The sequence below is a fragment of the Spermophilus citellus genome (assembly GCF_964194105.1).
Source record: "Spermophilus citellus genome assembly, chromosome: 6".
NCBI classification, from domain to species: domain Eukaryota; kingdom Metazoa; phylum Chordata; class Mammalia; order Rodentia; family Sciuridae; genus Spermophilus; species Spermophilus citellus.
Genome location: NC_138187.1, coordinates 27,200,905 through 27,226,196, shown reverse-complemented (window position 1 = coordinate 27,226,196; position 25,292 = coordinate 27,200,905). Strand labels below are relative to the sequence as shown.

The following is a 25,292-nucleotide window of genomic DNA, read 5'->3' as shown; positions in this document are numbered from 1 at the left end:
GCGGCTGGCTGGACACCCGCTGGTCTTCTGCCTCCAGAACAGGCCCTGCCACCCCTGACCTGCATTGGGAAGGGCCAGGAGATGACCTTGAGCCAGTCGGAGCCTGTCTCCTGAGAAATGAGGCAGGACACCGGACCTGGACATCCCACTTTCCCCCTCATCTGTCTCAGCAACCTGGAACCCACTGTTCTGCACAGAAGCCTGAGGTGGTCAGCTGGCTGGGTCACCCCTGGATTCCAGTCTCGGCTTCGCTCAGCCTCTCTGTCTCCCCACCCCCCACTTCTTCCCCCAGCCCTGGCTCCCTCTGCTTCTGAGCCTCTGCGCTCTGGTCCATCTTCCTGGGTCCCTCTGGTCCATCTTCCTGGGTCCCTCTGGTCCAACCAGGCTCCTCCCCATGCCCTGACTTCTTGAGGTCTGTCCCCCACTGCTGGGCAGGTGCAGAGCACCCCCTTGTGGTCTGTCCTGGCTCTGCACTCCCTCTGGTGGCTGGTGCCCATGGCTTCAGGCCCAGGTGTGGAGGCCATGGTGGGTCCCTGGGTCCCCAGAACCCAGCACAGTGGGCTGAGTGTGCGGTGGGAAGTGGGAGCTAAGCTCTGGGGGCCTTGGGGCTGTTTAGAAGGCTTTGAAGCGATTGAGTCCCCATGGGTGTCTCGTCCTTGCTGGGCCACCTCCAGGGCTGACCTTGTCTGCAGACCCCAGAAGGGAATCTCCCCATGGAGCCGGGCGCGCCTGGTGTGGGCTGGTTGGTGCTCGCTCGGCCAGCTGCCCCCATCTCCTGCAGCGAGGGGGCCTGGAGTGAGCCCCGGCCTAGCTCCACCTGGCCCCATGGAGGAGAGCAGAGAGGAGCAGGGCCAAGGGCATTCAAGGTCAGAACCTGCAGCCAAACCCATCTTCTCTTCTTTTTTCCTTTTTTTGGTTAAGGTCTTGCTGTGTTGCCCAGGCTGGCCTCCATCTCACGATCCTCCTGTCTCAGCCTCCACAGGAGCTAGGACTACGGGTGCTGGCCACCACACTGGCTCCAGCCCTGCTTCTTGCCCGGGCAGCCCTATGGCGCCAACCTAGGAGGGCAGGAGCCAAAGGCCCGAGAGCCTGTGGGAGGGGTGCCTGGGTAGCTCTGCAGGCACTCGTCCTGGAGCCGAGCCCAGAGCAGGCTTCATGCTCGGGGCAGAAGCTCCATGGCCAGGAGGGAACGGCGGGCACCTGGCTGGCCTGCAGGATGGCCCCAGGAGTTCCCAGCCCCGGGCCTCCAGCTCCTGTGCATTTCCTCCCTTGACTCAGAGCTGGACTGTGGCCACAGCGTGGTGAAGGCAGGGTGTGTCGCCTCTGCATGGCCCTGGACTCTCCTGCTTGGAAGGCCACTCGAGCAGCCCCAGGAGCCCACGTGCTGAACCAAGGCCCTGCCAACAGCCAGGCCCGGGATAAACCCCCGTGGAAGCAGTGCCCCCCTCAGTGGAGGGGTCCCCAGTGTGGTGATGTGGGGAGGCTGCAGCAGGTGGAGCCCCAGCGGAAGGAGGTTGGGTCGCAGGCGCTGTCCCGATAAAGTGCACTTCTCAGGACGCTTGTTAGTTTAGCCACTTTGCTTCTGCCTGGCCCTTGAGTCCCTCTGGCTTCCCGTCCTGCCATATGATTGCTCCCGCTTGCACGTGCCATGTGGTGATGTAGCCAGAAGGCCCTCACCAGAACCAAGCAGATGGGTTGTCCATTCTTAGGCTTGCAGTCTTCAAAATTGTAACTCATGAACCCTTTTATTTGTAAAGCACTTAGCCTCAGGTATTTTGTTACAGCAACAGAAAACAGACTAAGACACCAAGACTGGAGGTAACTGCTGTCTCACAGGGACTCAGCCAGCACTGCTGAGCCAAGTACCTTCAGATTCCTGACCCAGAAACCATGATGTATCTTCTTATGTTTTGGGACAACTTGTCATGGTCATCAGGTAACTAATACACGCTGGGGGCAGTTTCTCAGAGTTGGGGTGTAATACCCAAAGGGTTGTTCTGCCCTCTAGCCCGACTGTGTCCCCTAACCCAATATGGAGAAAGGGGAAGAGATGAGACACGGACCTGGACGTCGTTTTTTCCCTTCATTTAATTAACACTTTACAAAGTACAAAATATACTGTCTTTTGGGGAACATTAGGTACTCTTTTCTCTCCGCCATACAGTACATGAATCTCGAGGGTTTTGTGTTTCTTTGACAAAGAAAGTAAGCGTGAGGCCCCGGGGCTGGGGCGGGGCTTCCAGTTCTCCCCTCTGCCCAGGCCTCTGGGTGGACAAAGTGCCACTGCTGGTAACCCGGGCACAACAGGCCAGGTGCAGCCCAGAAGGGGCTGCGGGCAGGACGCCCAGCCCCCCAGTGAGGCCCGGGGTGGAGGCCAGCAGCGCCCCCCCCCACGCCCACTCGCCCACCTCAAGGTAACGGAAATGGTTTGGCATAGCGCAGGAGGGCCGGGTCCTCTGCGGGCAGCCCCTGCCATGTGACGCCTGCTCTTCCTGGGCGTCTTCTGAACGCAGGGAAACCAAGGCAGGGAGGAGGCCACTGTCCGGATGTCTCCTTGTGGCCTTCCGGTACCCCTGTCCCCACCGGGCCTCGAACCTCACTGGACCCTCTCCTAGGACGAGCCCCATGGTGAGGGGCAATACCCCTGCCTCCCTGTGGACACCGTCTGCAGGTCCTGATGACGCAGGGTCCAGTTCAGGCCAGCTGCACGGATGGCCTGAGGGACGCCCGGTTCCCTGCAGAGTGGTCTCAATACCAGGGCCAGGGAGTCCTGCTTCCGCTCCTGCCTGGAGCTTGGGCCCGTGGGGGGCTGCTGCCCTCCTGCCTCTGCACACGCGGCCCTGGGCAGGGACGCTCCGGGCCCGGTACTGACCGGGCCGGACCTGGGCCCCGCCCATGGGCGCACAGGGCTCCCACGCGACACGCCCACACACATGCACGAAGGGTCACACACAGGACAGTCCCCACAAGCCACCAGCTGCCCCGCCAGGCTGCTCAGGGGATCCCAGTGCAGGCACACCTGGTGCCCTGGCCCAGGACAAGCCACTGCCTCGGCCGGTGACTCTGCCTTTGCCTTCCCTAGGACAGCAGCCCTCGCAGGAAGGCCACCCCTCGGCCTCCTCCCCGCCGGTGGAAAGAGGTCACAGGGACGTCACTTCTAACTTGAAGGTGGAAGAAGAGCTGGATGAGCCTCCGAGGCAGGAGAGGTCATCCAGCAGCCAGGGGCCCGCTCCCCCAGCTTGTTCTCGGGCCACCTCGGGCCACCGGCAGCCACCCTGGCTATCTCCCCTCCAGGCTGCCCTTTTGGATGGAGCCTGCTGTCCCTCCAGGCTGAGCCTACTCCCGCCACAGCACCCTGACACCTTCAGGGGCCCCAGGGCAGCCTCTGCGTGGGCGCCGGGTGCCCTGTCTGCCCACCTGCCCGCTGTTGCATGTGGCCCCTCTTCCCATCCCCCTCTGGGCCTCACCATGCAAGGGCCCTCCACCCCTAGCCACTGGGCAAGGGTGCTCCATGCTCCCCAAGAGTCCTTCAGACCTTGTCCCCATGTCCAATCTAGAGGCTCAGAAGGACCCAGGTGGCCCTGGACTCCTAACGGTTGCCTGGGGAACGCGGTCAGCAGGGGCTGGTGGCTCAGTGCCCTGGCCCTCCCTACCTTTCCCGAGTCCTCTCTCCTGACCCCCAGGTGTTCTCTGATGCCCCCAACATGGCAGTGTGGGGTCAGCTCTTTCCCTTCCCATCAGGGTCGCCTGCTGGGAATTGGGGGTTCGGGAAGCCCTGGGTCCCTGAATTTGGGACAGGGCTGTTACAGGGTCACCTCTCCAGTTCTGCAAAGGCGAGCAGAGGGCAAGACGGTGGGCAGGCAGCGCCTCTCAGGGGGCTGGAGACCCCCATGGAGGAAGGGGAGGGCTGGCTGCGCCTATTGTCCGCAGGGCCAGGACGGGCCTGGGGGCAAAGGGGCTTTGTGGGAAGTGGGGCAGCCCCATGTTGGGGACTGAGCTGGAGGGCGTTCTGTCCCCAGGGGAGGTGGTCCCTGCTCCCCCACGGTCTGTGGTTCAGGGATCAGGCAGGGGTGGGCCAAGGCCAGCGGCATTGGGCAGCACTGGGCACTAGGTGGCCTCCTGGGGCATGGAGACTCGTGGAGCCCGGGTGGTGGGTCTGGGCCTGTTCACCTGCTGCGTGGCCGCCTTGCCCGGGTGGCTGGGCTGAGTTCCTAGAGCCCCATGGGCTGGAGCTAAACAGACCTGGTGCTGACCAGCAGGCTCCTCAGGCTGCCCGAGGCTGGGCCAGAGGAGGCTGGCAGTGGGCAGGGAGCCTGGGCATGTGGGCCCCACAGAAACGCGTGGCCCACCAGGTGGGGTCTGGAGAGACCTCACACCAGCAGACCAGAAGACGGTGGTGGCCATGGGAAAGGACAAGGGCAGATGGGACAGATGGTCACTGGGAATGGCACCCATCCACCAGAGCAAGAGACCACTTCACACCCTCGTCACACACGGACACAAGCAGGACTACGGGGGACAAGGGGCCACTGCGGCCAGGCAGCAGGGCTCCTGGGGAGGCGGCTGGAGGGTACTGCCTTCGCCCCTCCCTGGACACAAGGCCGTCCGTGCTTCTCTGGGACAGAAGGGGCCAGTTCCCAGGGGGACACCTGGGAGAAGAACCTGAGATTGCTAAGCGCAGGTTGAAAACAGAAAGAGAGGAATCAGGCAGCTGCCTGCATGAGAGCCATCCAGGAAGGCGCAGTGTGACCCGTCCACTGGCCTCCGTCTTCAGGGTGACACTGGGGAGGGGCCATTTTCTTAAAAAGCAAGGAATCCAACTCCTCCTCTGCCTCTGGACCTGTGTCCCCAGAGCCAATCAATCAGGGTGTCCAGGGCCCTTGGCTGTGGGATTTGGGTCAGGGACCACTAGTGACCACGGCCACCCCCGCAGCCGTCCCTGGCTCTGCTGGCTGCTGGTTCTGTCTTCCTGCCGACGGCAACTCCCTGTCACACTGCCCTATGTACTGGGGTTAAAACACGGAGGCTCAGGCGGGCAGGGTGGGGCCCTCGTGTCCGTGCCCACGGCCGCACAGAGAATCTGTTACATGATATTGCTGCAGTCTATGTGCCATGTACAGTCCGGACCTCCACCGACAGAACACAGGTATCTATAGGGGGAACACGGACGGTCCTGGGCCGGGCCACACACCCGCACGCAGGAGGGGCCAGGGAGAGGACCCAGGAAGCAGACAGGCAGGGGAGTGCACCACAGAGAACCAGGCCTTCCAGGGACAGGAGGGGACTCAGGCCTTGACCCCTGGCCACCTCCCTCTTGGGACCAGCCATTTACAAGATTTGGTTGTTTTGTGCAAAATGACTTCAAAAAACAGAGTGTTTCTAATCGTGTGCTGGCCCCGCCCTGGGCGTCCACCCGGGGTTCCAGAACTTCCTCCATGGGTGGGGGTGGGTTCTGGGATCACAGAAGCAGGGAGCAGGGTCCACACAACCCCTCGTCAGGACACGCTGACGTCCCCACTCCTGGCCTGCTTGGGAACAGCACTGACAGCCAAGCCCCAGCGAGCCCGGGGTCCTGCTGGCCCTGCCTGTGGGACGTGGCTGCCTCCACCGCCTCCCACCTCCCAGGGGCCCTTGGGTCCCCCTGCCCCCTGGATGCCCAGACAGAACCGCGCTGGCTGGAGGCCCTGATGGGCGCCACGGGGCGCGGTGTCTTGAACCAGAGCCCAGCTCCCGCTCAGCAGGCAGCGCCTGGCATCCACCCTGTCCGACCCGACAGGACGGACACTGCACGACAGCAGCCCGGGCGCAAATACAATAAAACTAAAACAAAGCACGGCTTCTCTATTAAGGCTCAGTTGCGTTGCCTCCCGGGTCAAGTACTTAGGGCGCCGCCATCCACCCAGGGGCGGGCGGGCAGCCAGGCCCCCATGAGTGGGCAGGGGAGCAGGGAGGACACCGGGAGCCCTGTGCTGGTCTAGTCGGCTGCTGGGGAGGTGGGCGACTCCGGGAGCCCCAGGCCCCACCTGCCCAGGCCAGGTGCAGGGAGGGCAGGGCGGCGGCTGGTGGTCTCGGGGACCCCTCCTCCCCAGGAGGGAGTGCTTGTGGGGCCAGGGCCCCTCTTGGCAGTCGCGCTGGGCGTTGGGCGCAGGCCCTGTGTTGGCAGGCAGGTCCGGGCGGCTCGGGTCCCCCCTGGCTCGGCCTGCTCCTGCCTGAGCCTCTCCGGCCGCTGGGCCACAGGCGTCCATCTGAGGGAACCAGCCCTGAGCTCACGACCAGGGACCAGCGGCCAGGACACCTGTCCCCGTCCCCCGGGGTCTCCCCGAGCTGCGCACACTCAGCCGCGCTCCCCCGCCCCCACGGCGACTCTGGGGATGGGACACCTGCACCCCCTGGGACACGCTGGCTTCCTCGGGCGCCTGCCCCAGGCCCTGTGAGGCCACACGCGCAGTAGGTCACGTCCAGGTCCCTGGGCCTCAGAAACCATTTTCTGGGGTGGGGCTGAGGGCAGGAGGCCGGTCGTTCCTGGCAGGGCTGGGGGTTCCGGGAGGCAGGAGGGTTGGCAATGGGGGTGTCCAGAGGGCCCTGCTCAGGGTCCAGGCCGACTTTCCAGTCCGTGGAGAAATACTGCAGAACAATCTTCAGGGAGGGGCTGGTTGGCCCGGCGGCCGCAGGGCAGGAGCCCTTAGTGCTTCTCCGCCTGACTGACCTTCAGGGCGCTGATGACCCCGGTGATGTTCTCTTCTGGAACCTGCAGGCCACAAGCAAAGGCGTGAGGTTCCAGGAACCTGGCCCCCACCCTCCGCCGGCCCTGGTCCTGGGGCCCCCTCTCACCAGCGCGTGGTCGAACTTGAAGGTGCTGATGTAGTAGGCAGGGATGTCCGCCGCGGCCAGGGGCTCGGAGATCTGGGCCACGATGCCACATTCATCTGGGGAGAAGGCCCGTGCTCAGCCTCCGGGAGGCCACTGCAGGGAGGCTCCAGCCCACGCTCTAGGGCCGGGCTCCGAGCGCCTCCACCAAGGGGCTCCCCGTGGCCGGTTCTGCCTGCTCTGACCACCCAGCCCATGCTGAGCCGCCCCCGCCACTGTCTTCCCAGCCAGGCGGCGAGCTCTCTGCAGACACCCTGGGGCGACCACGGCCTCGTCCTCTCCTTGACTCTGTTCCCACCGTGATGTGAGGATCCCACTGGAGGACCTCCTATAGGAGGCCTCCAGGACCCGGGGCCACTCTCCCGGACGATCCCCGAGAACCCTGCTGTGGTCAACCGGGGCAGCCTGCCTTCTTCAGCAGGTGGGGGCAGGTCTGGCCACAAGGCCCCCACGGATCCTGAAACCCCTGTCTGGGAACGGACCTGGGACCCACCCCTGTGCCCCCCTGGCCACGTCCCTGACTCTGCATCCTCAGCTCATGCCTGACTGGGGCAGGAAGGGCCGGGCAAGTCCCCTGCGTTCTGCTTGATCTGCGCAGGTGGGGGGCTCCTGCTAAACCCAGAACCCCGGCCCCTGTGCAGGCCTTGGCCCGTGTGTCTGGTGACCGTCCACTCCTCGCTGCGGTGCAGCCTGGCTGGGTCCTGAGATACCTTCAGCTGCAGACACAGCGCCTCCTGTCAACAGCGGGCAGCGGATTAAGGCCCAGGAGGGTTCTTTTTGGTGCTGGGGACTGAACCCAGGAGTGCTTTGCCACCGAGCCATGTCCCTAGACAGGGCCTGGCTAAATGGCCGAGGCTGGCCTTGAATGTGTCAACCTCCTGCCTCAGCCTCCCGAGGTGCTGGGATCACAGGCGTGTGCCACCACCCTAGGCTTAGCTCCTTCTGAACTGTGGGCCATGACGTAGCCGGGAAGGCTGGTGACCAGTGTGTACATGTGGCACAGACCAGGGAAAGGCCGAGGCTCCGGAGGCAGGAGGAGCGTGGTCTTGTGGAGCTCTGGTCTGAGCCGTGGTGTGGCTGCTGGGTGGTGATGTGACACGAGGGCCAGAGCTGGGGTTCCTTGTGGCCCTCTCCTCGCCCCGCCCTGGGCCACCCAAAGGAACAGCCAAGTGTGGACGGGGCCACAGGGCCGCGAGGCCCAGTTCCGGCTCTGCCAGCCGCCCTCCTCCTCGCCCTCCACCGACTTCCTGGCTCTGCGCCTCCCGTGCCGCGGGCAGGGTGTGGAGGGCCTCTGGTGACCGGGCTGGACAGCTGAGCACAGCACCCTGTCCTGCCCCCTGCCGGGGCTTCTCCAGGACGCTGGCCACCTCCCCGCCCATGTGCTGTTGCTGCCCCCTATGAAGGGCAAGCTGTGGGGGCCCTTGGTCTGGTGTCAAGGCTGGTCCCCTGCGGCCATGAGCTGGCGGTGCCCCCCACCTGTGGTCTGTGCGCTCTGGCCCAGCTGCAGGAGCCATCTGGAGCCGTGGTCACCAACACATGGCTGGACAGGCCCCGTCCCCCCTCCACATGGCTGCCCTGAAGCTCCCTGGCTCTGTCCTGCTCCTGGGGGACCTGCCGTCAGTTATGAATCACCTTTGGGAAGCCCCCCCTTCCAGAACCTCCTCAAAGCCACCTGTCCTCAGAGGGGACGGTGGCTGCTGAGCTCCCGAGGGCTGGCTCTCGCCCTGCTTACGGCCCAGTCCCTGGCACCTTGGGGTGCTCAGAACCCCGTGAGACAGTCCCCACTCAGGTGAGGGAGGTCTCAGAGGACAGGCCATTGCCCAGGTGGACTCCCTCCTGCCCTTCACTGGCCAGCTCCTCAGGCTGCTTAGCGTCCAATCCCCAGGACCCTGCACTGGGTGGCCAATGTGGGCTGAGAAATGCTGGGACTGTGAAGGAGACCAAGAGACAGGCTGGGCCCAAGAGTCAGACCAGGGGCCCTCGGTGTACACAGGCCCCAAGGGACAGGCTGGGCCAGGGGACTGACCAGGAGCCTTAAGAGTACATATCCCAGTGCGCCTGACAATTGTCCTGTCCTGCCCCAGGAAGGCTCTGGATTTGTCCCCAAAGTGTGTGCAATGAGGGGTCTGTGAGCTTTCTAGGACAAAGGCTTGGCGGGGAGCAGAGCCCGGCTCCTAGAGTTCCCTCACTCTGACGCCACGTGGCCTGCTGCCTCCAAGACGGGGAGCAGGGCCCCAGGGCTGCCACCACGGACCCTGGAGCGTTCTGAACTCTTTCTGGAATGTTCTGTCTCTATGAGGAAGAGGGCTCCCTGGGCCCCAGTGCTTGCTGAGGGCCGCTGCGGCCCAGGCTTCCCGGCTGTCGGAGGGAGGCCACCCTGCGCTCCACAGGCCCTGGCACCAGGCCTTCGGTCCACCATGTTCAGCAAAGAAAGAGTTTCCACCGGGGGCAGAGCTGCCTTGGCACGGGTCCCCTGCTGCTGCTCCCGGCTGGACACACGGCCCAGGGAGCACGGGCGGTCAGGGGACGCCCCACAGCTGACCTCCGCTCCTTCTAAATGCCGGGCCTCGCCTGTGGCCCCAGGAGGGTGGACACTGAGGCCAGATAGCCTCCGGGGGCAGCAGGGACTCGGGAGGGAGGCGCCTCCAGGACAGAACAGGTGACATTCCCAGGAGGTAGTGGCCCGGTACTGGCCAGAGCAGGGGCAGTTCCCGGCCTCCCACCACCCACCTCCACCCACCCCCAGGACCCTGTGTGAGCCCGGCAGTGCCCGCCCCGCCCCGTGCCGCCCGGGAGGCTCACCGAATCCCAGAGGCTGCCCTCCGATGCGCACCATCTTCCAGAGCTCCCCGGAGGCGCTTGTGAAGAGCAGGTTACTAGGAAACCTAGGGGACAGGAGGCCGGCTAGCGTCACCGGCTAGACCTTCCCTGCCCACTGGCAGCCATAAGGAAGGGGCGGGGCAGGCGGGGACAGTCCCCCCAGGGTCCTCGACCTGCTGCTCACGCCCTCCTCCTTTTGGGGGGGGTCATGCAGGGTGGGCAATGGTGGAGGAGAGGCACCGCCACAACTCAGGTCCCCATTGTGGCACCTGCCAGGCACCTGGGATGAGGGGCTGCCCCGGGAGGCTACAGCAAGGACAGCGGGAGCCCCTGCGCTGACCGTCTGCCCCGGCCCGCTCACCTCTGCTGGGTCTGCACGTCCATCACAAGGGAGATGTAGCCCTCGATGAGGGAGAAGGAGAAGAAGCGGATGTGGCCCCCATCGTCACCGGCAGCCATGGGGTCCTTCACTCTGGGGACGGGGAGCTGTGAGGGGAGTCCTGCTGCCCCCCACCTACCCAGCAGCCCCCGCCCAGGTGGGAGGAGCTCAGCCTGGGACTGGGGCCCCCACACTCCCATCCTTCCTCACATCTGCCAGGGCCTGGGAGGGCCCCGCTGCATTCACAGAGGCGGGCACCTCACTTCCACAGTGCTGGAGGCCAGCCGGCCCTTGACACGGGCAATGGGTGTCCTGTGTAGGCTTCTCTGCCCGTGTCACAGGCTGCCCAGGCACAGGCCAGGGCCACTGCCAACCCACCAGACCCTGCCCCACCTGCCTTGACCTGAGCAAAACACTATGAGGAAGGACGCAGAGTCTCGCCCACGTTCTTGCCTGCCCTGCTGTGGCGCCCCCCACTGGGCACCTTGGACAACCCCTGCCCTTGCGCCACAGCCTCCTGGAACTCTGCGTCTCCCATGGTCTGCCAGCAGCGCGCCCCGGGGACCTACCCGTTGGAGTAGAACATGACGTCCATGAGGAGGGTGGCCACGGTGGGCAGCGTGTCGGGGTCCAGGCTGGTGACGCAGAACCTGTTGCTTGGGCTGGTCAGCGGGTGGATGACTGGTCTCTGGACTGTGAGGACACCAAGACATGACGTTAAGGTGTATGGACAGTGGGGGCCCAGGGAGAGGGCAGCTGCTCTGGGAGGCCCTGCAGCCTCTCCAGCCTCCACCACCACCCGAGCTGCCAATTCTCCATGCTTGACCCCGGCCCCAGGGCCTTTGCACATACTTCTCCAGCTGTGGAATGGCCGTCCCAACCTTCACGCTGGCTTAGCTTTCCTTTGTGCCCAAGCCTCTGCCCCACAGTCCTGGCCCCAGGCTAGAGTAGAAGTGGCCTTTGCCCACCTCGCCTGCATCCAGGGCCACCACCTCTGCTAGACCTCAGCAGCAAGGTCTGACCAGGACCGGCCCACGTCACGCCTGGCGCCCACAGAAGCCCATGTGCTCTGAGTGGGGCTGGTGGGAAGTAGGACTGGGACATCCCCAGGCACAGCCCCGGCCGGACTCACCCATCTTGGGCTTCACGAAGCCATTGGTGATGCCGAGGTCGTCGGCGGCCACGGTCTCGCCATTGACCACCCGCAGGATAGTGAACTCGGTGGACAGGGTGTGGGTGACGAAGGGCAGGTCTCGCTCGCGCACCTGGGGATGGGAGGCGGGGCCCTGAGTCCCTGGAAGCCCTGGGCGGTGGGCCTGGGGCCGAGACCCTGCCCCAGAGCCAGCTCCCTCCCTCCCCGGGTGGCCTCTGGGGGGGGACCTGGAGAGGACGGGGGGTGGGGGGGTGGGCTGCACCAGGTGCTGGGGCGTGGGCAGCTGCCTGTGGCTGCCCGGGAGGCCTGGCCACGGCTCACCAGGATGAAGTCCGTCTGGTAGGTGGACAGCATGAACACGGAGATGTTCTGGTCGGCCAGCGGGGCGATGACGGACTTGGCGATCTTGGTCACTCCGATGGGCTGGGAGCTGGAGAAGCTGCCGCCACCGGACACCACATTCAGAGCCAGCCAGGTGGCATCTGCCACACTCAGGTGCTCCGAGGAGGGCAGCTCTGTGGGGACAGAGGGCAGCCTGTGACCCTGCGCCTCTGCACCCCCCTCTGGGCCTTGGCCAGCTCTGCCCCCCTCTGGGCCTCCCCACTGGTCAACAGAATGGGATGTGCCTCTGAGGTCCCTCCAGGGAGGACCGGGCAGCTCTGCGGGCAAGAGGTCATCTGTGGGCACCCTGGTTTCCTTGGCTGTCACGTGGGCAGGGACACCTCGGCCTTCCCCCAGTTCTCTGTCCCCAGGGTAACTTGCCCAGGTTTTCAAACTGGGTTCCAGGGGGCCTTGCAATGGACCCTGGGCAGGTGGGGGCCTGGCGCAGGGCGGGCAGGGGTCCTGCAGGCTACCCCAGCTGCCAGGCCTCCCCTGGGCTCCCCGGGAAGAGCACGCAGCCCCGGGAGGGCTCAGGGTGGCTCTGGCAGAGGCGGGGGGACAGCTCTGACAGCAGGAGTCACCACGTCCATGTGTCTAGCCTGTGGAGACCCGGAATCCAGATGCCAGGGCTACCCTGCTGGTCCTGCAGACAGCACCCAGAGACCCCGCACAGGGGGTGTGGGCACAGGCGTTGTCTCCAGGACACAGACTCACAGGCCCTGGGATCAGAGGGGGGACAGGCACCTGGAGGTGGCCTCTGAGCCTCTGCGCCCTGCAAGGCCCTGCAGTGGGGACAGGTCATTCTCACTGGACATCCCCCAATGCAGAAGCTCTGCGAGGGTCGGGGACTTGTCCAAGGTCACCGAGGTGGGGACGAACAGCACCAGGCCTCACACTTGGGCCTGGGCACCTGTGGGAAGAAGGACCAGGTCCCCAGGAAGATGGGGCTCAGAGACTGGCCAGCAAAGGGGGCTGTGCTGGGCTCAGGCAAGAGGCCTGCCAGCCCAGCTCTGGTTGCTATGGTGACCGCAGCCCGGGAGCCCCCTGGTCCTGCTGGCTGGGAAGGGCCAGCGGCCATCCTCCGTGGGGAGGAGCGCAGGGGCTTGGCGGTGGCCTATAGGGCCCTCTGTCCTGGTGAGGGATACCTCACCTGCTCTCCAGGACCAGAGCCGGAGCCTCATCTAAGGGTGGGACCCCGAGGAGCCTGAACCTGTCCAGGAGGCGCTTTGTGCGGGTACTGGGGGCCCCTTGCCATCTCAGCTGTGCACAGGGACAAAGGCCTGGGACCTGGGCTGCCCTGACGCTGGCCCACAGCTGGCCCTCTGCTCCTGGGCCAACCCCGACTCTCCCGCTGGGGTCAGGGGCAGGGGTGACGTCCAAGGCCACACCACTCTGGGTCTGGCAGTTGACCCAGGCCACCTTCTCTGAATTCTCCACCCACAGGGAGGGCAGGGGGAACGTCACCCTCTGCTTACGGGTGAGCTGACGGCCCCGAGAAGCCACTCCTTCCCGGTATCACAGAACAGGCCAGAGGCAGGCTGACCGGCCGCAGGTCACGGCACAGGTGAGGGGGTCCCCCAGGCACCGAGGACAGCCCTCCCTGCCCACCATGGCTGCCAGCCTGCGGTGGGGGCTGAGCTCCAGAACCGAGGGGGAGGTCAGCTCCGACACCTGTGGATGGACCCTCCCCAGGCCCGCACCGCCCGTCCACGCTCAGCCGGCTGACCACTCACAGCTGGATGTCTCCCCGTACCCCAGGGTGCCGGTGGCAGGGCGACGACCCAGGCCATGGGCTTGGACGGTGTGGCCCTGGCTGCCCTCCCCACAGAGGCCCCCAGAGGCTGCTGCTTCCTAGATGGGGAGGACATGTCATCTGTGGGGATGCTGCTGTCACTGAGGTGCCACTAGTTTCCTGGGCCTGGAGGAGTCACGGGGGCGGGGGTCTCTAGGGGAAGTCCAAGCCAGAGACAGCCAGAAATGGGGGCACAGGGTTCGGGGTGACGTCTGGCAGCCCACAGGTCGACACTGCCCGGAAGAGCTCAGACCAAGCCGGCAGCTGCCATCTGGGAGGCCTGCCACTGCTCTCGGCCTCGGCCCAGGTGACACCACTGAGCTCCTTCAGGTGACAGGCACAGAGACCCTGGGCTTCGCTGCCCCCACCTGAACACTGCCTGGCCCTGGGGAGGGGAGGTCCTCCTGGGTCCCCTCCTCACCCCGGGCCAAGCCTCGGGGCGCCCACGGTGTCACTCTGGGGCCTTGGGGATAAGCCTCAGGAAGGTGGGCCACAGCCAGCCCGGCCTCCCGCGGGGAGCAGACCATTCCAAGGCCAAGTGCATTCTTCCTGCCGCTGCCCGTCATCCAGGACCCCAAAGTAACCTCCTGGGGGCCGAGGCCTCTCCCCGTCTTGCCCTGGCCCTGGGACCGCGGCTCGGGGTGTGGGGTGCACCCTGAGGTCAGGCGGGTGGGCTGAATCCAGCTGTGTGACATGGCCAGTCCCCGCCCTGGGTTCCTTTGTGTTCAACGTGGGGCCTTGAACTTGGGGCTGAGGGCAGAGGGCACCGAGAGTCCTTCAGCTGATCTAAGTGCCGCCACCCCAGGGCTCAGCCAGCGCCACAGAGCTTCTGTGACCTCGTGGCTTCTGCCCGCCTTGCTGGTTCTGGTGCCCGAGTGCCCAGGTGCCTTCAGGGTCTCGAGGGCTCATTCTGTGGGGTGTGGATCGCGGGCAGGAGCACGCGGCCCAGAGGGCTTCCAACGGACACCCGGGCAGAGCACCACACGTGGGTCAAAACATGTATTTTTCGGCTACCAAACGTCTCTTTAGACAACCGAGAAAACCAGAGTGTCACATTCATGTCAGGTGTTTATGGAGGAGAGGGAGGACCTGTCCTTGGAGGTGAGTAGCGAGTCCTGCCTCGGGGAGGCTGCGCGGCTGTCCCCACGGCGGGCCTGACCTCTCTGCAAGTCTGAGCCCTGACCCTGGGGCCACTCCAGCCAGCACTGCATGGTGACAGAGGACGAGTGAGGGTGCGGGCGGCTCAGGGACAGCCGTCCATAAAGCCACCCTGGGGAGGCCTGCAGGGGAGCGGGTGGGTGGGAGCGGGTCCTCAGGTCCACCCCTCCCGTCCCTCGCTGCCCTCCAGCTGCTGCCCACTCTGGGCAGCACAGCATCAGCTCTGGGCCAAGCTGCTCTGTTAAAGGCTGGGGTACGGGATGCGTGTGGGGGTGCACAGTGCCTGGGCCGCCTGCCGTGCGGGGACACCTACAGGGACAGCAGGAAGAACGTGCCCCGAGGCTGGGCCTCTACCTTAACCAGGACACCAGCTCCTCCACTGTGCTGGACGGGGGGGGGGGGGGGGGGAGGGCGCGAAGGTGACTCCCCGCTGGGGGACCCCTCTGCCCCTTGGCTCACGGAGACGGCAAGCTGCGCGCTGAGCCGGGAAGGAGACGGCAGGAGCCAAGGCTCTGCTGCTGACTGGGCAGGTGCGCAACAGACAGCGCCCAGGGACCCTGTGAACTGTGGGCTAGGGGGCGGTCAGGAGCACGGCAGAGCCTGGGCGAGCCCGGCTGGGTGGGAGGCAGGAGTCACGGCTGCCGTTGACTTTTGAGGTGCTGGGGTGGAACCAAGGTCTTGCTCCTGCTAAGCAGCACCCTCCCACGAGGCCGCACCCAACTCGCCGGTGACTCCTTGAGCCAGGGTCTCCCTCTGCTGCCCAGGCTGGCCTCAGACTCCTGAGGCTCAAGCGATCCTCTTGCCTCAGCCTCCCGAGTAGCTGGGATTACGGTTGTGTGCCACCGCGTCTGGCAGGAGTTGAAGCTCAGTGTCCTCCTTCCTCCACCCACTGACCACTCCCTGACCATGTGTGCTATGGGTCACGTGGACACCACTGCTCGGTGATGGGTGAGGCCAGCTCGGCACCCAGCCCGCAGCACCCAGCCTAGGGATGGCCCCAGCCGGGGGCTGCTTCTGCTCTAGTGGTCCCTGAGGACGCACAGCACGTGGCCAGTGCCCGCTGGACACAGAGAAGATCAGGTGCGCACAGCTCACCCGCCGTTTGCCACCCAGCCCACACGCGCCCACCTGAGCCAGGAGCCCCTACGACTTCCAGGTCACAAAGAACCCCGCTGGTTCCTGCTGCCACCATCTGAGCCCCTCTGGGGGCTCAGCGACCTGCGTACTGTGACCTGCAGACGGCGGCTGGCTTCTGCCGAGACAGCTGTCGGTCACCAGATGCCCTGGCCAACGGCAAGAGGGGCCAAGGTGGCCCTGGGTGACAAGCAAAGCTCTCGGAGCTGGGGGTGCCCCGCTCTGGCTCTCGGCAGCACAGCGGGGCCACCACTGCCCCTGGTCCCTCGGGGCGGCCACCAGGCCAGAACCCTCACCCACAGACACTCCCCTCAGTTCTTCCAGAACCTTCCACTGCACCCAGGAACACCGGCCACCCTTGCCCCCAGGTGCTCTGGAGCCTCTGTCTGTAGGTGCCACACTGCCCCATGGCTGCCCCCCGGGACCCCAGGGAAGCTCACCTGAGCGATGGGCTGGCCCGGGTGGCTTGCCAGCTCTCGGTAGCGGTCACTGGGCACCTGTTTTCATACCTCCCCCACCTGTGGCTCCTGGGTGACGGTGCCAGGGACATTTATAACTTAAACATACCCAGTGTCTTTTCTCAGGTGGTCATGGACACCCTCACGGCCCAGCAATTGTGGCCTGGACAGGAGGCCATCACCAGAACTCAGCTGGGGACGCAGGGCTGGCCCTTCCTGGCCCCTGTGGGGCACGCCTCGCCTGCTTGCCCTCTGTCCTGCCTTCTCTGGGAGAGGACTGAGCCAAGGCCCCATGTCGTCCCCACTCTGCTCCGGCCACCGGGATGGGCCCGGGGCCCGCAAGGCTGCTCAGGGAGCCCCTGGGTCAGTTCTGGGGTCGAACCAGGGCCGCAGAGGAGCGAGGCCAGGCCTACAGGACCTGTGCCCGGGGTCTTCGGGGCATCCTCATGGCTCTGGGGAGAGGCCGTGGTGGAGGAGCTGCAGGGCTCCCTCCCCGGGCAGTGAGGAGCCTCAGAGGGGCCTGAGGCCTCGGTGTGGACACAGCCCGCTGGACACCTGTAGGAGGCCTCTCAGCAAGCACAGCCCCAGGGGCGACTGGAGCACTCGGCCAGCTGCAGGGTCCCACCTACTCACACGATTTCCCCCCTCCCCTTCCCCGGCCTCCCAGCCCTCCAGGGCCAGCAAAAGTGGCACCTCCTCCAGATGTCCTCCCTGACCATGTGGGTCCACTGGAAGCAGCCTTCCTAGCCCCAGAAAGGGCCAGGGAAGACCCTGCTCTCCCACACCCCAGCGAGCTCGGGAGGGGGCTCCTGCTGGCCAGGCGGAGAGGTCAGGAAAAGCCTCCAGGCGAACGCAGACCCGGACACCCTCTCCTCCTCCGCGCAGGCCGCCAGCATCACGAGGACCCTTTCCCGGGCACAGGGGCGCACACCTGTGATCCCAGCTATTTGGGAGGCCGAGACTGGAGGATCTCAAGTTCAAGGCCAGCCTCAGCAACTCAGTGAGGCCCTAAGCAACTCAGCAAGAGCCTGTCTCAAAATAAAAAATAAAAAGGGCTGGGATGTGGCTCAGTGGTCAAGCGCCCTTGGGTTCAGTGCCCAGCGCCGAGGGCCAGGAAATCCTCTGATGGCTCAGAATAAAGGCCCCCCACTCCCCCGGCCCCAGCCTTTCTGGCCTCAGCTGTCCCTCTCTTCTTCCTGCCAGGTTCCCTGGGGCTGCCGGCCAGCCGTCTCTGGAAGCCCAGGATTCTGTCTGGAGAGCCCCTCCGAGTGGCACCCCTGCAGGGCTCACTGTGGACTGCTCCCTCTAGGAAGCCCTCTGGGACTGTACCCCTGCCAGCTGGGCTGGGTGCCGCTGCCCTCTGACGCAACAATCGGTTGGCTATTCCTAAGTCTCTTAGAGGCCGAGGCTGGACCCCTTACCCCTCCTCTCTGCCCAGGGCTTGGCCCACGGAAGCATCCAGACTCAGCCGTGAGGCCCTGGGCAAGCTGTGACATTCCGGGCCTCGGTACCCTCCTCCACGCAGCTGGGTGACAAGAGCCATTCCCGGCGTCTGCAGAGGGCAGCGTGCCAGGCTGGAGAGAGGCAGACATCTGGGGACATTGCTCCCGGTTCTGACTCCACCGAGGCAGGAAGCACCTCCCCGGTTGCTCAGGTCAGCACTGCGTCCACTGGACGCCAAGGCGCTCAACGCTTAGCACGAAACGGGCTTGGGTTGGGGACTCTGCCCAGCGGCAGGCTGGCCCAGTCACCCTGGTCTTGGGGACCGTGGGCCCTGCTGGCTGCCCCGCTGGGGACGTGCGCTGTGTCCACTTACAATGGGGTTCTGGGGCGGCCCCTTCGGAGGGGTAGAGTACCCGGGTGTGACTTTCCTCCTCCAGATCCCGGGCCCCTCCTGTGGTCCCCTGCACAGGGACCCCTGTGGGGAGTTCTTGTGGCTCAGGGACTCTGTGCACTTGGCCGGCGGCCTGTGGAGCTGGGCTGGACCTTCCCCTCCCTGGTCTGGTCCAGGGCTGGGCGCAGCAGCTGTCAGTAAATGCTGCCTCTATCTTGTGAGGCCAGAGGCCCCGGGTGAGCAGCACCTTGGCCACAGGACATCTTCTCGGCCACAGATGGTCCCTGGAATGTGGCCCCGGGGGAGGAGCCTCCCTGTCTCCCTGCTCCTCCGGCCTCTCACCCCCACTGCCTGGCCCCATCTTGGGGGTGGACTAAAATGACCATCTACTCCAGGGAGCCGAGGCCCCGCCACTTCCCTCTGCCTCTGGGGTGCTGCGAGCTGCAGCTCTGGGTAGAAAGGTCCATGAGCGGCGGAAGAAATGGGACTGTTGGGGTCCACGTAAACAATGGAACATTACTCGGTCATGAAGAAGAATGAAATCATGGCATTTGCTGGTAAATGGATGGATCTGGAGTTGACCGTGCAGGCGTGGCACTGACAGGTTCATTTTGTCACGCTAAGTGAATAAGCCAAGCCCCCCCAAACCAAAGGCCAAATGTTCTTTCTGATATGCGGGTGCTAATCCACAACCAGGGGTGAAGGGAAAAGAAGTTCACTGGATTAGACAAAGGGGAGGGGGTGAGACTGGGAAAGACGGTGGATGAACTGGACACCACTTTCCTGTGTTCACACAGACCGGTGACACTCCACATCACTACAACCACAGGGTGGGATCCTGATTAGAATATGTCACACTCCATGTGTGCACAATACGTTAGGCACACTCCACGGTCATGTCACGTGAATAAATTAAACAAATGAGAACGCCTCTGAGCTGCCGGGCACGGGATTCCCAGGGCACGGAGTCCCCAGGGCACGCTCTGTGGTCAACCCGGGAGCTCCTGTTTCCTCTGCTCAGAAACAACGACCCTGTGAGCGGGCGGCGGGTGCCCGATGTGCCCTCTGCACACACACGCTCCTCCCTGCGGAGCAGGAGGCCCTGGCCCTGCCCTGGCCACACTCTGCCCCCTGCAGGTGGCCAGGGACACTGCGCCTGAGATGGGGAAGTGGGCCAGGTTCCCTGCCCTGGCTTCCAGCCTCTGAAGGACCCAGGGGGGGAAATGCCTGTCTCCTCCTGTGACCATCACCCTCTCATCAGTGGCGCGAGGCTGCACTGCTGCCCCGAGGCCCCACCAGATGGCCACGCAGCCAGCTTCCCACGGGCGCCCTTTCTGGTGCCGTTCTGGGGCCCGGCTGAGTGGCTTCGTGTGCTGAGGTGGGTTCCTCAGTCCACCCGGGGGTCAGCAGGGACTGACCACAGGGCCTGGCGCCAGAGGCAGCTTCTCTCTAGTCTGAGAGCAGCCACCTGGGCTCGGACACGGGAGGCGAGGCCACTCGTCCCTCTGGGCCAGCCTGCGGACGTCCACTGGCCATGTTTCCTGCAGCATCCATGGGCCTGGGGGACCGGGCCCTTGCCTTGCTGCTGGGCTGCACCGGCCCCTCCGCAGCGTGGGGGTGAGTAGCTGGGGGTCCCTGCAGGGGTCCAGCCCCCGCCCGTGGGAAGGCACAGGCTGCCCTCTGCCTGTCACTGCAGGGTGGAAGGTGACAAAGTGAACCCGTCCATCGGTGTCCCGCCTGCAGCCGAGAGCTGGGCGCAGCCTGGGCTTTCAGAGCACAGCTCGAGGGACCTGGGGACAGGGAGTGGGGACCGGGCGTCCTGGGGAGGGGGCGAGCCCTGGAATCAGATCGAGTGACAGGCACACACAGCACGACGGTGACCCTGGGGCTGGGGTGCCACACGGGGCGAGGTGCCTGCCGGGGGGCTTCAGGACACAGCGACACCCCTCTTAAAGGACGGAAATGAGAATGACGGATGATGGAGGGCGTCCTCCACGGAGCCAGGTCACGCTCACCAGGTCCCCGACCTCAGGGCCCCTCAGGGCCTCCCGCTGGCCACAGGGGCAGGGGACCGGGTGGGTGGCCACTCACCCAGGAAGCCCTCCTCATCCACGATGATGGTGTAGTCCTCCGGCGTCTCCGTCAGACTGAAGAACTTGCACCTGGGGACAGACAGGGACATGGTGGTCAGTCCTGGCTGGACCCAGTGGGGTGCGACTCTGTTTCCCCAGAGCCCCAACCCTGGGCTGTGGGGACTCGCACCCTCCATGTCCCCACCGACCCCCCAGTCCTGGCTGGGGAGGTCACAGAGAGGCCTAGAGATGCTGAATGTCCTCTGGCCTCCCCGGTCCTCGAGGACCCGAGCCAGACCCTGTGGTCCTCTGGTGGCTCCTGGAGGCCCAGCGGTCCAGCCGCCAGGCCGCCACCTGCTCAGGACAGAAGCTCCGCACCAGGACATGCGCACATGTCTCCTGACCGCCTCTCGTGGCCTGAGCTGCAGAGGCCCCGCGACCCTCCTTCCACGCAACGTACAGGAGGGCTAGTGACCCTTGCGCCCCTGTGAGGTCACACACTGGGAGTTTGTCCTCGTGACTTCTGGAAGAGGACAGGCCAGCGAGCCTTTGTGGGGCCGGGACGGCTCCATTGCTCCAGGGTGGCCGCTGGTAAGACCCTGTCGTCCATCAGGTCAAAGGAGGCCCTGAGCCACGCCCAGGAACCCGACCCCGGGGAGGCCGGGCGGAGCCTCCACTCCCCTGAAGCAGCCTCCCCCCAGGTCCAGGCCAATCGCCGTGGCTGCCTGGACAGGTGGTGGCCCTCAAGGCTCCTGGACAACAGCCATGGGTCACAGTTGTAAGTGGCCACCAGGGGCCCGGCCTGGCGCCTCCCGGGGACCCCACATGCTCCGAGGAGCCTCCCGCCGTCCCAGAGCCCCAGGAAGGAGAAGAGACCCAGTGGTTGCTCCTGTCACCCTCGTGGCTGAGGGACACTCCAGAAAGAGACCATGCAGATGGCCCCGCGGGACACAGACTGCGGCCAAAGGCCACCGTGGCCCCTGCACTCAGGGTTGAATAAAGAAGTCGTTGGATGACCCGACCCGGGCGGTGCCTGTGGCCTGCCTGCGGTGGGACACCCGCCTCAGGGACAGGTGGCAGCCACGGAGGGCAGAGCAGTGGAGGGACCTGCTCGCATCACCCGGGTGACCAGACTCGGCTCTCGGACGGGCTCTCCACATCCCCGTGACCCTGGGTCCCCGAGCTCTGCTCCCCGGGCGCCTCCCCCGGTGCGGCTCTGGCTGGAGGCTGCGTCGGCCTCCTGCCCCGTCCTGCCCCCGTCCTGCCCCGTCCTGCCCCCGTCCTGCCCTGGCTCCTGGCCAGCTGTCCATGCTCCGCCCGCCTCCAGGGTTGGAAAGGGCTCCTTCCACTGACCGGCACGTACTCCTCTCCTCCTTGGCTGCCGACTCCCTGCCCAGCCTCCGGGAACAGTCCCAGCCTCTCCTCAGGAAAATCCCTTCCCAGTCAGCGCCAGCCACTTTCTCCCTCAGCTACCCCAGAGTGGTCCTCCTGGAGGCCAAAGCCTCAGGCTCTCGCCCCTGTCCTGGAGGGGACGTCTAGGCCACTATGGATAGCTTAGAGTTGCTTCCCAACTCTAAGAGAGTTCATTCTCCTCATGGTCTATATGAAATACGCCCTTACAGCTGGGCAGTACACAACCCGGGCAACTGCACATAACAGTCCTGAGTGCCGTCCACAACTTATTACAGACACTTTGTAGGAGAAGGGGGGGTCTGCTTCTCCCAGGAGGCTGTAAGCTCTCAGAGGCTAGGGCAGTGGGTCCTCTGGACGCACATCCAGAACCCACCCCTGGCTGGTATAAAATCAGCACTTGGTGACTGCTAAGCTAAGGGTCACACACTGCTGGTTTTTTTTTTTTTTTGTACTGGAGATTGAACCCAGGGTCCCTCGACCACTGAGCCCCATCCCCAGCCCTATTTTGGGTTTTATTTAGAGACAGGGTCTCACTGAGTTGCTTAGTGTCTCACCATTGCTGAGGCTGGCTTTGAACTCGCAATCCTCCTGCCTCAGCCTCCTGAGCTGCTGGGTTCACAGGCGTGCCCGGCCCACACCTACCTTGGCAGCTGGAGAAGCCATGGCCTGCACCAGCTCTGCCCGCCCCTGGGTGGCACTGTCTGCATGGACCCCTCTCCTCTGGGGGAGGCCACGGTCTCCAGTCCCTACTCTGCCCTCTCTCAAGCCACGGCTGGACGCACACCCCAGTGTGGGTGGCCACGCGTCCCTGACTACAGAGAGCTGAGGGGCAAGACCTGTCACCAGGCCTGGTGCTTGGTGCTGCAGGAGACCTGCCTCATCGTGCACCACGAGGGACAGGCCCAGGGTGGCCCAGCTGCTGTCCAGCTCCAGCCTGGGCAGTGCCCAGCCTTCAGGGACCCTGCCAGCCCCCCAGCAGGCAGACCTCCAGCCCTGGCCACCGAGGGGGGGGGGAGCCAGACAGGTCATCCCAGAACCAGCCAGTCTGTCCAGAAAACTCTCAAGAACAGGAAATCCCCCAACCAGTGCTGATCCAGTTCCAAGAAACTGGACTGGACTAGTGACAGATCTGTTCCCACACAACTGGACAGGTGGCGCAGCCCGACTCTGGAGGGGAGGGCACTTTCGTGTCTCAGTGGAGAGTGTCCTTAGTGTTGGGCAGTACACACCCCGTGCAACTGTGTGTGATGGTCACTTGGCAGGTTCTGCAGAAGCAGTCAGGTCGACGTGAACCCAAGAGCTCCGAGCAACGAGAGGGAGACCACGGTGACAGCAGCTGTGGCTCACTGTGGTTCAGGGCACACCCCAAGAATCAGGGTCCCCTGCTCAGGAGCACCACAGCACCCTAGGAAGAGAACACGGGTCCTGGGGGAGGGCAGGTAGCTCGAGGAAGCCCAGGTCTGTTCAGGGCATCACAGTCAACACAGAGCATGCCCAGGGGGGCCGAAGGGACCCTATACTGTGTCCCCACCAGCCTGGGGGAGGCTCCAGTCACACCATGGACTCTCTGAAGGGACCATGGGACGCCAGCTGTGTGACTTCAGGCACGTTTCCTGCCCTCTCCTCTCCCTGGCTCCAGGGGGTGAGGGCTGTGCCACGTGCTCCTGCCTGACGACAGGCTGGGAGCAACAGGCCCAAAGGACCATGGACCGAACCTCCGAAAACACAAGTCCCAACAGACCTTCCCTCTTTTTAAGCTGATGGTCTCAGGTGTTTCGTAACAGTAACAGAAGCTGACCCCACAGCTGGCTTGGAGGTGGAGTCGTCCACTCTAAGCCCTGGGTAGACGAGCTGCAGATTCCAGGGAGGACGGATGGGTTAAGCCACCTCCATGCCTGGTGGACAAGGGTTTTTAATTCTCTTCTTTTTCATGCTAGGGATGGAACCCAGAGCCTCGCGGATGTGATGAAACACTGCACCACTGAGCACCCACCACCCTCTATTCCTTAAACACCCACCTCTCCCGAGCTGTCCCGAGCTGCCCCGAGCACACCCTTCAGCTGCAAGGTGTCTGTTCACCTTCCAGCTGCCCCCAGGTGGCCGGGGATAGGACAGGGACGCCCCTTTACAACAGAACAGGAACCGAGCCAAACCCGCAGTCCGGAGCACGACCCCGGCTGGTCCCTGGCTCCCGAGAGCTGCGGCTGAGACCTCAGGAAGTCGCTGGCCTCTCGGCAGGACTGAGCGGGGCTAGGCAGGTGGCCTGAGAGCACCGCAGGGCTTGATGCCCCCCCCCCCCCATGCTGCAAAGAGCAGGGCTCAGGGAGGGTGGCTGGGTGGAGCCCAGGGCCTGGACGCGGCTCTGCCAATGACCCACTCAGGTCCCGGGGGCTGCAGAGTGTCCCTGCGCCCCTGGGGGTCACGGCCCGGTGCAGAGTCGGGGCTTCTTACCAAGCACGACCCCTGCAGTCTGGAAGAAGGGCTTCAGCCACATCTCTGCAGCCACCAGGGAGGGACCAGCTGAGCTTGCACCGGGGACACACTGCCCCTGCTGGCCACTCAGGCCGCCAGGTCGCTGGGGCGCAGAGGGGCCCTGACCGGCCATGACCACAGGGCCTCCTGTGCCAGGCAGAGACTGGTGGGTGGCAGGCGGGCTCTGCTCTCGGGGGCACAGTCCCTCCCCACCGCCTCCCGTGTCCCTGACGCCTCATCTCAGCACCTGGCCGTGGGGGGCGCAGGGGGCAGCTTGAGCTGTGGCCAAGCCCTGCCCAGCTTTTGCCAGCCAAAGGGTGGACCTGATGGGCACTGCCTTCTCTGTAAGATGGAAGACAGACCCTGCTGTGTCACGGGGGCCATTGGGGGATCAATGAAGGCACATGGCCACCTGGGGAGACCTGCAGGGGCAGGACCGGGGATGGCAGAAGGGACAGGAAGATCTGGAAATGCCCAGGGACCCAGCTGGCCCACTCCCACCCTGCGGGGGCCCCGGGTCTCTGGTGGCGTCTCTGGTGCCAGGTGCTCACTGACTTGGGGGCTCCCAGGCCACGCGCCATTCCCCTCCCCATGAGCGCCCGCGTCTGCCAGTGGTCACCTCCCTGTGAGGAGCTCCGTCACCGTGCTGAGGTCACAGTTCCAGGGCTGCCTTTGCCACAGCCACCTGCTCCTGGGAGACGGCCTCTCCTCTCTCAGCCCGGTCCCCAGTGCCCCGATGCCACACAGCACCTGGCACAGGGTCCGTTACACAACGAAGGTGTAGAATGGCCGTCCCCTGGGGGACTGGTCATGGGACCCTCACAGACACCCAAGTCCTCCGACGCTCAAGAGCCCTCCACAGAGTGGTTTGGCACCTGTGCTGTCTGCGCCTCTCGTTTCACGCCGTCTCTGGACACCCGAGGACATCCCCTGGGCGCATGGTGGCACTCGGTGGCCTCCTCACTCGCACAACACCCACAGCACTAGGTGCACAGCAGGTTCAAGTCTTGCTCTGGGGACTTCTGGGTCCCTCCCTGCCCTGTTCCTGCCACAGATGGGCATACTGACAGCAGCTTCGGCGGCCAACCCCGACCTTGCCTCCGATGGGGGCTCCGTGAGCCTCCGTCCAGGGGTGTCCACCCTCTCACTGACGTAACGGGAGGCAGGAGGAGGACGGTCCCAATGGCCTGTTCTCAGTGACGACCACCTGGCTGCAGGCCAGAGGCCCACGGCAGGAGGGGTGAATGACGGCAGAGGGACATCACTACCCAGGTGACAGGGAGGCCACCTCAGCAGCATCCCGCAAGGACAGGGGACCGTCCCCAGGGTTCTGTGCACACGGAGCCTGCAGGGTTAAGG

The 25,292-nt window shown here is 64.9% G+C and overlaps 1 protein-coding gene and 1 long non-coding RNA gene across 5 annotated transcripts in view; one reads left to right on the top strand and one right to left on the bottom strand.

The window, feature by feature from the left end:
* Positions 1-424: 424 nt before the first annotated feature.
* LOC308651129 lies at positions 425-2,863 on the top strand. The gene is made up of 2 exons (XR_014022502.1): positions 425-866; positions 1,785-2,863. It is a non-coding gene; the product is annotated as an uncharacterized lncRNA (long non-coding RNA).
* The window catches only part of CASTOR2 (cytosolic arginine sensor for mTORC1 subunit 2), a 45,655-nt gene continuing 22,433 nt past the window's right edge, over positions 2,071-25,292 (bottom strand). For 3 of the 4 annotated variants that reach the window (XM_081297919.1, XM_081297920.1, XM_081297918.1), the window contains exons 2-9: positions 20,068-20,138; positions 11,541-11,734; positions 11,199-11,331; positions 10,636-10,759; positions 10,049-10,159; positions 9,670-9,752; positions 6,832-6,926; positions 2,071-6,748 (exon numbers count right to left, since the gene is read on the bottom strand). In XM_081297919.1, coding sequence (XP_081154045.1) covers positions 6,683-6,748; positions 6,832-6,926; positions 9,670-9,752; positions 10,049-10,159; positions 10,636-10,759; positions 11,199-11,331; positions 11,541-11,734; positions 20,068-20,138 — 877 coding nt within the window. In that variant the 3' untranslated portion in view covers positions 2,071-6,682. Of the gene's footprint in view, positions 6,749-6,831; positions 6,927-9,669; positions 9,753-10,048; positions 10,160-10,635; positions 10,760-11,198; positions 11,332-11,540; positions 11,735-20,067; positions 20,139-23,912; positions 24,188-25,292 lie in introns of those variants that run through there. The other variant, XM_081297917.1, reaches the window with a different exon arrangement.